This window comes from Dendrobates tinctorius, unplaced genomic scaffold (genome assembly GCF_039654945.1).
Source record: "Dendrobates tinctorius isolate UK_male_01 unplaced genomic scaffold, ASM3965494v1 ptg000182l, whole genome shotgun sequence".
Classification (NCBI taxonomy): domain Eukaryota; kingdom Metazoa; phylum Chordata; class Amphibia; order Anura; family Dendrobatidae; genus Dendrobates; species Dendrobates tinctorius.
The window spans coordinates 786,778-799,923 of NW_027361849.1; the positions used below are offsets into that span (position 1 = coordinate 786,778).

Sequence of the window (13,146 nt, forward strand, 5' to 3'; positions counted from 1 at the left end):
TGGTGATGGATAGGAGACATTCTCAGTAATGTCACCTCTGATCTCTGGTGATGGATAGGAGGCATTCTCAGTGATGTCACCTCCGATCTCTAGTGATGGATAAGAGACATTCTCAGTGATGTCACCTCTGATCTCTAGTGATGGATAGGAGGCATTCTCAGTGATGTCACCTCCGATCTCTAGTGATGGATAGGAGGCATTCTTAGTGATGTCACCTCTGATCTCTGGTGATGGATAGGAGGCATTCTCAGTGATATCACTTCTGATCTCTGGTGATGGATAGGAGACATTCTCAGTAATGTCACTTCTGATCTCTGGTGATGGATAGGAGACATTCTCATTGATGTCACCTCTGATCTCTGGTGATGGATAGGAAGCATTCTCAGTGATGTCACTTCTGATCTCTGGTGATGGATAGGAGACATTCTCAGTAATGTCACCTCTGATCTCTGGTGATGGATAGGAGGCATTCTCAGTGATGTCACCTCTGATCTCTAGTGATGGATAGGAGGCATTCTCAGCGATGTCACCTCTGATCTCTAGTGATGGATAGGAGACATTCTCAGCGATGTCACCTCCGATCTCTAGTGACGGATAGGAGGCATTCTCAGCGATGTCACCTCTGATCTCTAGTGATGGATAGGAGGCATTCTCAGTGATGTCACCTCTGATCTCTAGTGATGGATAGGAGGCATTCTCAGCGATGTCACCTCTGATCTCTGGTGATGGATAGGAGGCATTCTTAGTGATGTCACCTCTGATCTCTAGTGATGGATAGGAGACATTCTCAGTGATGTCACTTCTGATCTCTGGTGATGGATAGGAGATATTCTCAGTAATGTCACCTCTGATCTCTGGTGATGGATAGGAGGCATTCTCAGTGATGTCACCTCTGATCTCTAGTGATGGATAGGAGGCATTCTCAGCGATGTCACCTCTGATCTCTAGTGATGGATAGGAGACATTCTCAGTGATGTCACCTCTGATCTCTAGTGATGGATAGGAGGCATTCTCAGTGATGTCACCTCCGATCTCTAGTGATGGATAGGAGGCATTCTCAGTGATGTCACCTCTGATCTCTGGTGATGGATAGGAGGCATTCTCAGTGATGTCACCTCTGATCTCTAGTGATGGATAGGAGACATTCTCAGTAATGTCACCTCTGATCTCTAGTGATGGATAGGAGGCATTCTCAGTGATGTCACCTCCGATCTCTAGTGATGGATAGGAGACATTCTCAGTGATGTCACCTCTGATCTCTAGAGATGGATAGGAGACATTCTCAGTAATGTCACCTCCGATCTCTGGTGATGGATAGGAGGCATTCTCAGTGATGTCACCTCTGATCTCTAGTGATGGATAGGAGACATTCTCAGTGATGTCACCTCTGATCTCTAGTGATGGATAGGAGACATTCTCAGTGATGTCACCTCTGATCTCTAGTGATGGATAGGAGGCATTCTCAGTGATGTCACCTCCGATCTCTAGTGATGGATAGGAGACATTCTCAGTGATGTCACCTCTGATCTCTAGTGATGGATAGGAGACATTCTCAGTAATGTCACCTCTGATCTCTGGTGATGGATAGGAGACATTCTCAGTAATGTCACCTCCGATCTCTAGTGATGGATAAGAGACATTCTCAGTGATGTCACCTCTGATCTCTAGTGATGGATAGGAGGCATTCTCAGTGATGTCACCTCCGATCTCTAGTGATGGATAGGAGGCATTCTTAGTGATGTCACCTCTGATCTCTGGTGATGGATAGGAGGCATTCTCAGTAATGTCACTTCTGATCTCTGGTGATGGATAGGAGACATTCTCAGAGATGTCACCTCTGATCTCTGGTGATGGATAGGAGGCATTCTCAGTGATGTCACTTCTGATCTCTGGTGATGGATAGGAGACATTCTCAGTAATGTCACCTCTGATCTCTGGTGATGGATAGGAGGCATTCTCAGTGATGTCACTTCTGATCTCTGGTGATGGATAGGAGACATTCTCAGTAATGTCACTTCTGATCTCTGGTGATGGATAGGAGATATTCTCAGTAATGTCACCTCTGATCTCTGGTGATGGATAGGAGGCATTCTCAGTGATGTCACCTCTGATCTCTAGTGATGGATAGGAGGCATTCTCAGCGATGTCACCTCTGATCTCTAGTGATGGATAGGAGACATTCTCAGTGATGTCACCTCTGATCTCTAGTGATGGATAGGAGACATTCTCAGTGATGTCACCTCTGATCTCTAGTGATGGATAGGAGGCATTCTCAGTGATGTCACCTCCGATCTCTAGTGATGGATAGGAGGCATTCTTAGTGATGTCACCTCTGATCTCTGGTGATGGATAGGAGGCATTCTCAGTGATGTCACTTCTGATCTCTGGTGATGGATAGGAGACATTCTCAGTAATGTCACTTCTGATCTCTGGTGATGGATAGGAGACATTCTCAGTGATGTCACCTCTGATCTCTAGTGATGGATAGGAGGCATTCTCAGTGATGTCACCTCCGATATCTAGTGATGGATAGGAGGCATTCTTAGTGATGTCACCTCTGATCTCTGGTGATGGATAGGAGGCATTCTCAGTGATGTCACTTCTGATCTCTGGTGATGGATAGGAGACATTCTCAGTAATGTCACTTCTGATCTCTGGTGATGGATAGGAGACATTCTCAGTGATGTCACCTCTGATCTCTGGTGATGGATAGGAAGCATTCTCAGTGATGTCACTTCTGATCTCTGGTGATGGATAGGAGACATTCTCAGTAATGTCACCTCTGATCTCTGGTGATGGATAGGAGGCATTCTCAGTGATGTCACCTCTGATCTCTAGTGATGGATAGGAGGCATTCTCAGCGATGTCACCTCTGATCTCTAGTAATGGATAGGAGACATTCTCAGCGATGTCACCTCCGATCTCTAGTGATGGATAGGAGGCATTCTCAGCGATGTCACCTCTGATCTCTAGTGATGGATAGGAGGCATTCTCAGTGATGTCACCTCTGATCTCTAGTGATGGATAGGAGGCATTCTCAGCGATGTCACCTCTGATCTCTGGTGATGGATAGGAGGCATTCTTATTGATGTCACCTCTGATCTCTAGTGATGGATAGGAGACATTCTCAGTGATGTCACTTCTGATCTCTGGTGATGGATAGGAGATATTCTCAGTAATGTCACCTCTGATCTCTGGTGATGGATAGGAGGCATTCTCAGTGATGTCACCTCTGATCTCTAGTGATGGATAGGAGGCATTCTCAGCGATGTCACCTCTGATCTCTAGTGATGGATAGGAGACATTCTCAGTGATGTCACCTCTGATCTCTAGTGATGGATAGGAGGCATTCTCAGTGATGGCACCTCCGATCTCTAGTGATGGATAGGAGGCATTCTCAGTGATGTCACCTCTGATCTCTGGTGATGGATAGGAGGCATTCTCAGTGATGTCACCTCTGATCTCTAGTGATGGATAGGAGACATTCTCAGTAATGTCACCTCTGATCTCTAGTGATGGATAGGAGGCATTCTCAGTGATGTCACCTCCGATCTCTAGTGATGGATAGGAGACATTCTCAGTGATGTCACCTCTGATCTCTAGAGATGGATAGGAGACATTCTCAGTAATGTCACCTCCGATCTCTGGTGATGGATAGGAGGCATTCTCAGTGATGTCACCTCTGATCTCTAGTGATGGATAGGAGACATTCTCAGTGATGTCACCTCTGATCTCTAGTGATGGATAGGAGACATTCTCAGTGATGTCACCTCTGATCTCTAGTGATGGATAGGAGGCATTCTCAGTGATGTCACCTCCGATCTCTAGTGATGGATAGGAGACATTCTCAGTGATGTCACCTCTGATCTCTAGTGATGGATAGGAGACATTCTCAGTAATGTCACCTCTGATCTCTGGTGATGGATAGGAGACATTCTCAGTAATGTCACCTCTGATCTCTGGTGATGGATAGGAGGCATTCTCAGTGATGTCACCTCTGATCTCTAGTGATGGATAGGAGGCATTCTCAGCGATGTCACCTCTGATCTCTAGTGATGGATAGGAGACATTCTCAGCGATGTCACCTCCGATCTCTAGTGATGGATAGGAGGCATTCTCAGCGATGTCACCTCTGATCTCTAGTGATGGATAGGAGGCATTCTCAGTGATGTCACCTCTGATCTCTAGTGATGGATAGGAGGCATTCTCAGCGATGTCACCTCTGATCTCTGGTGATGGATAGGAGGCATTCTTAGTGATGTCACCTCTGATCTCTAGTGATGGATAGGAGACATTCTCAGTGATGTCACTTCTGATCTCTGGTGATGGATAGGAGATATTCTCAGTAATGTCACCTCTGATCTCTGGTGATGGATAGGAGGCATTCTCAGTGATGTCACCTCTGATCTCTAGTGATGGATAGGAGGCATTCTCAGCGATGTCACCTCTGATCTCTAGTGATGGATAGGAGACATTCTCAGTGATGTCACCTCTGATCTCTAGTGATGGATAGGAGGCATTCTCAGTGATGTCACCTCCGATCTCTAGTGATGGATAGGAGGCATTCTCAGTGATGTCACCTCTGATCTCTGGTGATGGATAGGAGGCATTCTCAGTGATGTCACCTCTGATCTCTAGTGATGGATAGGAGACATTCTCAGTAATGTCACCTCTGATCTCTAGTGATGGATAGGAGGCATTCTCAGTGATGTCACCTCCGATCTCTAGTGATGGATAGGAGACATTCTCAGTGATGTCACCTCTGATCTCTAGAGATGGATAGGAGACATTCTCAGTAATGTCACCTCCGATCTCTGGTGATGGATAGGAGGCATTCTCAGTGATGTCACCTCTGATCTCTAGTGATGGATAGGAGACATTCTCAGTGATGTCACCTCTGATCTCTAGTGATGGATAGGAGACATTCTCAGTAATGTCACCTCTGATCTCTGGTGATGGATAGGAGACATTCTCAGTAATGTCACCTCCGATCTCTAGTGATGGATAAGAGACATTCTCAGTGATGTCACCTCTGATCTCTAGTGATGGATAGGAGGCATTCTCAGTGATGTCACCTCCGATCTCTAGTGATGGATAGGAGGCATTCTTAGTGATGTCACCTCTGATCTCTGGTGATGGATAGGAGGCATTCTCAGTGATGTCACTTCTGATCTCTGGTGATGGATAGGAGACATTCTCAGTAATGTCACTTCTGATCTCTGGTGATGGATAGGAGACATTCTCAGTGATGTCACTTCTGATCTCTGGTGATGGATAGGAGACATTCTCAGTAATGTCACCTCTGATCTCTGGTGATGGATAGGAGGCATTCTCAGTGATGTCACTTCTGATCTCTGGTGATGGATAGGAGACATTCTCAGTAATGTCACTTCTGATCTCTGGTGATGGATAGGAGATATTCTCAGTAATGTCACCTCTGATCTCTGGTGATGGATAGGAGGCATTCTCAGTGATGTCACCTCTGATCTCTAGTGATGGATAGGAGGCATTCTCAGCGATGTCACCTCTGATCTCTAGTGATGGATAGGAGACATTCTCAGTGATGTCACCTCTGATCTCTAGTGATGGATAGGAGACATTCTCAGTGATGTCACCTCTGATCTCTAGTGATGGATAGGAGGCATTCTCAGTGATGTCACCTCCGATCTCTAGTGATGGATAGGAGGCATTCTCAGTGATGTCACCTCTGATCTCTGGTGATGGATAGGAGGCATTCTCAGTGATGTCACCTCTGATCTCTAGTGATGGATAGGAGACATTCTCAGTGATGTCACCTCTGATCTCTAGTGATGGATAGGAGACATTCTCAGTGATGTCACCTCCGATCTCTAGTGATGGATAGGAGGCATTCTCAGTGATATCACCTCTGATCTCTAGTGATGGATATGAGACATTCTCAGTGATGTCACCTCTGATCTCTAGTGATGGATAGGAGACATTCTCAGTGATGTCACCTCTGATCTCTAGTGATGGATAGGAGCCATTCTCAGTGATGTCACCTCTGATCTCTAGTGATGGATAGGAGACATTCTCAGTGATGTCACCTCTGATCTCTAGTGATGGATAGGAGGCATTCTCAGTGATGTCACCTCCGATCTCTAGTGATGGATAGGAGACATTCTCAGTGATGTCACCTCTGATCTCTGGTGATGGATAGGAGACATTCTCAGTAATGTCACCTCTGATCTCTAGTGATGGATAGGAGGCATTCTCAGTGATGTCACCTCTGATCTCTGGTGATGGATAGGAGGCATTCTCAGTGATGTCACCTCTGATCTCTGGTGATGGATAGGAGGCATTCTCAGTGATGTCACCTCTGATCTCTAGTGATGGATAGGAGGCATTCTCAGTGATGTCACCGCTGATCTCTGGTGATGGATGAGCGGTGTTCTCGGTGATGTTGCTGCTGATCTCCGGTGTCGATGGTGGGCACACTTTTCTCACCCCCTCTGTACTTCTCTTCTAGGTGCTGATCTGCTCTGACTGCCCTGAAGCCAGGAGCCGCGTTGCCTCCATAGGGCGCAGTATGGGCTTCCTCCCTTTGGACATGGGGGCGCTGTGTGCAGCTCGTGAGGTTGAGAACATCCCTCTGCGCCTCCTGCCTCTGTGGAGTTTTCCCTGCAGGCTGGCGCTCGCCATCTTAGTCTTCTTCGTAATGTATAACTTTGTGCGCCTCGTGCTTCACCCTTTCCTGCAGGATAACAAGAGCCTTTTCTACAAGGTTCCGCTGGAGCTGCTGAACGTCACGCTGCCATGTGCGGCCTATGTGTTGCTGTCAATGGTGTACGCTCCCGGTGTCCTCGCTGCGCTCTACCAACTGCACAATGGCACCAAGTACAAGCGCTTCCCTGACTGGCTGCACAAGTGGATGATCCACCGGAAGCAGATGGGACTGGTCAGCTTCTTCCTGGCAGCGCTCCACGCAGTCTACAGCCTGTGCCTGCCCATGAGGAGATCGGCCCGCTACCAGATCCTGAACGACGCCTTCCAACAGGTGCGTGGGGGTCCAAAACCCTGAGCTCTGCGAGGGCGGGGTCTACACCCAGAATCTAGAGCTCTGCGAGGGCAGGGTCTACACCCAGAATCTAGAGCTCTGCGAGGGCGGGGTCTACACCCAGAATCTAGAACTCTGCGATGGAGGTCTACACAGAATCTAGAGCCCTGCGAGGGAGGGGTCTACACAGAATCTAGAGCTCCAAGAGGGAGGGGCCTACACACAGAATCTAGAGCTCCAAGAGGGAGGGGTCTACACAGAATCTAGAGCTCTGCCATGGAGGTCTACACAGAATCTAGAGCTCTGCGATGGAGGTCTACACAGAATCTAGAGCTCCAAGAGGGAGGGGTCTACACAGAATCTAGACCTCCAAGAGGGAGGGGCCTACACACAGAATCTAGAGCTCTGCGAAGGAGTGGTCTACACAGAATCCAGAGCTTCAAGAGGGAGGTGCCTACACACAGAATCTAGAGCTCTGTGAGGGAGGGGTCTACACAGAATCTAGAGCTCCGCGAGGGAGGGGCCTACACACAGAATCTAGAGCTCTGCGAGGGAGGAGGAGCCTACACACAGAATCTAGAGCTCTGCGAGGGAGGCGTCTTCACACAGAATCTAGAGCTCTGCGAGGGAGGAGGGGTCTACACACAATCTAGAGCTCTGCGAGGGAGGGGTTTACACAGAATCTAGAGCTCTGCGAGGGAGGAGGGGTCTACACAGATAATCTAGAGCTCTACGAGAGAGCGGTCTACACAGAATCTAGAACTGTGCAAGAGAGGGGTCTACACACAGAATCTAGAACTGTGCCAGGGAGGAGGGGTCTACACACAGAATCTAGAACTGTGCGAGGGCAGGGTCTACACACAGAATCTATGACTCTGCGCTGTGTCGGGGAGGGGTCTTACACAGACAGTGCTGAACCCTGAGCTATGAGGAACAAACGCCTGCTACACAATCTACAAACACGCTACTAGCGCCAGTTCCTAGTGGCTGTCAGTGGCTGTGCCTCCAGCAGTGCACGCTCCCTTTGTATCACTGTGCGCTAGTAGCCGGCTCACTTGCAGATTGCAGCCATTGATCTCCAGGTGGTTGGGGTGTTACATCACAGACCTGTGGATGGACGTAATAAGCACAATACTACACAGCCTAGAACCCCGGCACACAACGAGAACCCAGAACCTTGACCTCAATGACTTCTCTGTGTTACAGGTGAAGAACAACGTGACCTCTGCCTGGGTGGAGGAAGAAGTCTGGAGGATGGAGCTCTATGTGTCTGCAGGGATTATGGCACTGGGGATCCTCTCCATACTGGCGGTGTCCTCTCTGCCCTCTGTCAGCAGCTCCCTGAACTGGAGGGAATTCACCTTCATTCAGGTAAGTGGCCCCTGGGGGCCGAACCATTATATCCTGCAGGGAGGTATCTCTGTGCTGGGGTATAATCCAGGAGGTAACACAGTAATGTATGGACACAGTGACTGCACCAGCAGAATAGTGAGTGCAGCTCTGGGGTATAATACAGGATGTAACTCAGGATCAGTAATGTATGTACACAGTGACTGCACCAGCAGAATAGTGAGTGCAGCTCTGGGGTATAATACAGGATGTAACTCAGGATCAGTAATGTATGTACACAGTGACTGCACCAGCAGAATAGTGAGTGCAGCTCTGGGGTATAATACAGGATGTAACTCAGGATCAGTAATGTATGTACACAGTGACTGCACCAGCAGAATAGTGAGTGCAGCTCTGGGGTATAATACAGGATGTAACTCAGGATCAGTAATGTAATGTACACAGTGACTGCACCAGCAGAATAGTGAGTGCAGCTCTGGGGTATAATACAGGATGTAACTCAGGATCAGTAATGTATGTACACAGTGACTGCACCAGCAGAATAGTGAGTGCAGCTCTGGGGTATAATACAGGATGTAACTCAGGATCAGTAATGTATGTACACAGTGACTGCACCAGCAGAATAGTGAGTGCAGCTCTGGGGTATAATACAGGATGTAACTCAGGATCAGTAATGTATGTTCACAGTGACTGCACCAGCAGAATAGTGAGTGCAGCTCTGGGGTATAATACAGGATGTAACTCAGGATCAGTAATGTATGTACACAGTGACTGCACCAGCAGAATAGTGAGTGCAGCTCTGGGGTATAATACAGGATGTAACTCAGGATCAGTAATGTATGTACACAGTGACTGCACCAGCAGAATAGTGAGTGCAGCTCTGGGGTATAATACAGGATGTAACTCAGGATCAGTAATGTAATGTACACAGTGACTGCACCAGCAGAATAGTGAGTGCAGCTCTGGGGTATAATACAGGATGTAATTCAGGATCAGTAATGTATGTACACAGTGACTGCACCAGCAGAATAGTGAGTACAGCTCTGAGGTATAATACAGGATGTAACTCAGGATCAGTAATGTATGTACACAGTGACTGCACCAGCAGAATAGTGAGTGCAGCTCTGGGGTATAATACAGGATGTATTTCAGGATCAGTAATGTATGTACACAGTGACTGCACCAGCAGAATAGTGAGTACAGCTCTGAGGTATAATACAGGATGTAACTCAGGATCAGTAATGTAATGTATATACACAGTGACTGCACCAGCAGAATAGTGAGTGCAGCTCTGGGGTATAATACAGGAGGTTACTCAGGATCATTAATATAATGTATGTACACAGTGACTGCACCAGCAGGATAGTGAGTGCTGCTCTTGGGTATAATACAGGATGTAACTCAGGATCAGTAATGTATGTACACAGTGACTGCATCAGCAGGATAGTGAGTGCAGCTCTGGGGTATAATACAGTATGTAACTCAGGATCAGTAATGTAATGTATATACACAGTGACTGCACCAGCAGAATAGTGAGTGCAGCTCTGGAGTTTAATACAGGATGTAACTCAGGATCAGTAATGTAATGTATGAACACAGTGACTGTACCAGCAGAATAGTGAGTGCAGCTCTGGAGTATAATACAGGAGGCAACTCAGGATCAGTAATGTATGTACACAGTGACTGCACCAGCGCCCCCTAGCGGACACAGTGGTTACTACACCACAGTATGTACACAGTGACTGCACCAGCAGAACACTGAGTTCAGCTCTGGGGTATAATACTGGACAGAGGCGTATCTAGGCTTTCTAGCACCCGGGGCAAGAATTCGGTTCGGCGCCCCCCCCTCCAAATCCCCCCACACATTAACCCTTATCCCCACTCATTAACCCCCATCCCCATTCATTAACCCCCCCACATATTAGCCCCCATCCCCATTCATTAACCCCCATGCCCTCTACAAATCCCCCCACACATTAATCCCCATCCCCTCTACAAATCCCCCCCGTCTCCCATCTTCGGTGGTTCTTCAGCTCCACAGTGGAGCACACTTACCACCAGGGTTCTCTCTGGGCGCCGGGGAGTGACGTCAGCAGCGTGATCACATGACCTGATCACGCTGCTAACGTCGCTCTGACCCGGCGTTCAAAGCTGCAATTTCACTGGCGTCTGTACAGACGCCAGTACAATTGCTCCGTGGGAGCCGGCACGCGCTCCTTCTCTGCGCCGGCTGTCAGCTTGACAGCTGACACAGAGAACCGCCGACTCCCAGGCCAGGGGGGGCGTAAGAACGCAGCCACCAGGGAGGACACTGCGGACCACTGCATTAGGCGGCCCAACTGCGCCCCCCTGCTGGCTGCGCCCGGGGCAAATGCCCCGGCTGCCCCCCCCTAGATACGCCACTGATACTGCATGTAACTCAGGATCAGTAATGTAATGTATGTACACAGTGACTGCACCAGCAGAATAGTGAGTGCAGCTCTGGAGTATAATGCAGGATGTAACTCAGGATCAGTAATGTAATATATGTACACAGTGACTGCACCAGCAGAATAGTGAGTGCAGCTCTGGAGTATAATGCAGGATGTAACTCAGGATCAGTAATGTAATATATGTACACAGTGACTGCATCAGCAGAATAGTGAGTGCAGCTCTGGAGTATAATACAGGATTGTAATGTACTGTAGATATGGAACATTCTAGAAAATCCCTCTGTCATGTAGCTGCAACCCCCCCTCTCTTCCCCCACAACACACACACCAGCGTCTTCCTGCGTGCAGCTCTGTGAAACCTGAAGCCTCAGTGTAGAATTCTTCTCCTTCCCCCTCCCTGCACAGCTAAAGGAAGTCCTTTGTCCTCTCAGGTCATGTGTCTGAAATAAAACTATGAGAGATATTAAAATAGGCTAGCATGGGCTCCGATCGCGACAGAAAAATGAAACGATCATTTCTGTGATCTGCGCGGACCCGGCTTCCCTACGGTGGCTCTGGCAAAATCCTAATCTCGCCAGAAACAGATATATGGATTGCTCCCAAATGGAGGGTCTTAATTATGGCATGCTTGGTGTCTTCTGATTCTATTCGGTAAATCACAAACAATGATGCCCTATGTGTGTTGGTACAGGCTTTTCTCGTTTAGATATAGTTATTCTAAGTTTTGTAGCCAAATCATAACTTGGAGAGAGGGAGGTTGGACCTCTCCAGACCGCCCATTTTGTGAGGTCACAGACCCTAGGCTATAGGTATTCCCTACCAAATTCCAGTCCGTTCAGCTGGAGTCCTCCTGCCAGAGAGATGTCCCGATGAGTGGGGACGTTTTGTTAAGCGCCCCTCCCCCAGCCACATGGTCTGCCTAATACCAACTACGCACATGTGAGTGTTCTTTCTGTTCTTTCATCCACTTTGTTTTATATTTGTATTTGTACATATGTAATGTCTCAACTTTATAGCAACTTTTATCTATGTAATCACTGCCCGCATTCTTTTGGGAATAAATGATAAAATCTATTAGTTTGCCTCCATGCTCTAAGAAATGAACTATGTGCCTTTTTTAGATAATCGCTTCTAATTTCAGGGGTTTGCCACAGACCCTCTTGATTAACTCTTTGATTAAGTAAAGCGTGGCTGGTGGCAGCGTGGTGTGCGCGGCTGGCGAGACTAGCAGGCAGTACGGACGGGTCTTATATTGCTGAATGAGTGTTTGAGGCCACAGCATTGATAATTCCCTACTGCAGTAGTCTAATTGCCCGTGCACAACAAGCAGCCCATCCGGCGACTAATTATCCTAGGTGCAGTTCCCTGACTGACCTGAGGGTAAGGGGGGGCGCCGGAGAGCTGCAAGTTCCAAAGTGGAACTGAGAAAGTGGGATATACATAAATCCCCGCAGTTCTTGGAAGGTTGTTAGCAGTGGTGGGGCAACCAAAATACCCCTGCGATAAATTGTTAGAGCAAGATTAGCTGGCTGTGTTTTTGTCACATGGTGCCCGTGGTGGGATAACTAAGATAAGCCCCCACTGCACCTGTGATAGCCGTGTGCCAGCAGTGCGTCACGTCTCTCCGTCCGCTGACAAACCCGTGTCGGTGGTGGGATCGTGACATATTGGTGGCACAGGGTCCGCTGTCCGTCGCAATTTGGCAACGGCGGTCCGCCCGTTCTTCACATATTGGTGGCAGCGGTGGGATGTTCATCACAATTTGGTGGCAGAGTGGTGGGATAATCCTAGAGCATTAGTGATTTGGTTTGAGCAATCATTCCTCTCACTAAAAACCTGCACGGTTCCTGCGGGAATCCTGCATCATAGGATTTGGAGAACAGACTCATTGTTTACTAGTCCTGAGACATTTTTGTGTACTTGCAAGTATTCCCTCCCTACTTCTTCATTTTTCTTTTCTATCTTTTATTTGGCAACCATGGCAGCAAAAGGAAAACACTGGTACAGACAGCAGAAAAAGGAAAACCTTGCTGCAGTATACACGTTCCGAGGCATTGACGCCACAAGCAAAACCAGAGATCAATTGATTGCGGCTCTGGTGCAGCTGGACAACACCCAGAGTCCAGCGGGCACAGAAGTTGGCCAAAGTGACAATGGGGCTTCAGCAGAGGCTCCACTCCTGAGTGCTGGCCCCACATTCAACCAGAGCAGGCTGGACCCCTACCTGCAAGCGGCGTTGGACGCACTCTCTGCCGAAGACCGTGATGGACGTCTGAAGCTGATCCAGCAAGCTCGGGAGAGAGCGGAGCAGCGAGCCGAAAGAGAGGCTGAGAGAGCCGAGCGCCAGGC

The 13,146-nt window shown here is 48.3% G+C and overlaps 1 protein-coding gene across 1 annotated transcript in view; it reads left to right on the forward strand.

Annotated features, from left to right (window-relative positions):
• The window catches only part of STEAP3 (STEAP3 metalloreductase), a 93,253-nt gene that overhangs the window by 53,120 nt on the left and 26,987 nt on the right, over positions 1-13,146 (forward strand). The window contains exons 2-3 of the mRNA XM_073551890.1: positions 6,488-7,015; positions 8,222-8,386. Coding sequence (XP_073407991.1) covers positions 6,488-7,015; positions 8,222-8,386 — 693 coding nt within the window. The remainder of the gene's footprint in view (positions 1-6,487; positions 7,016-8,221; positions 8,387-13,146) is intronic.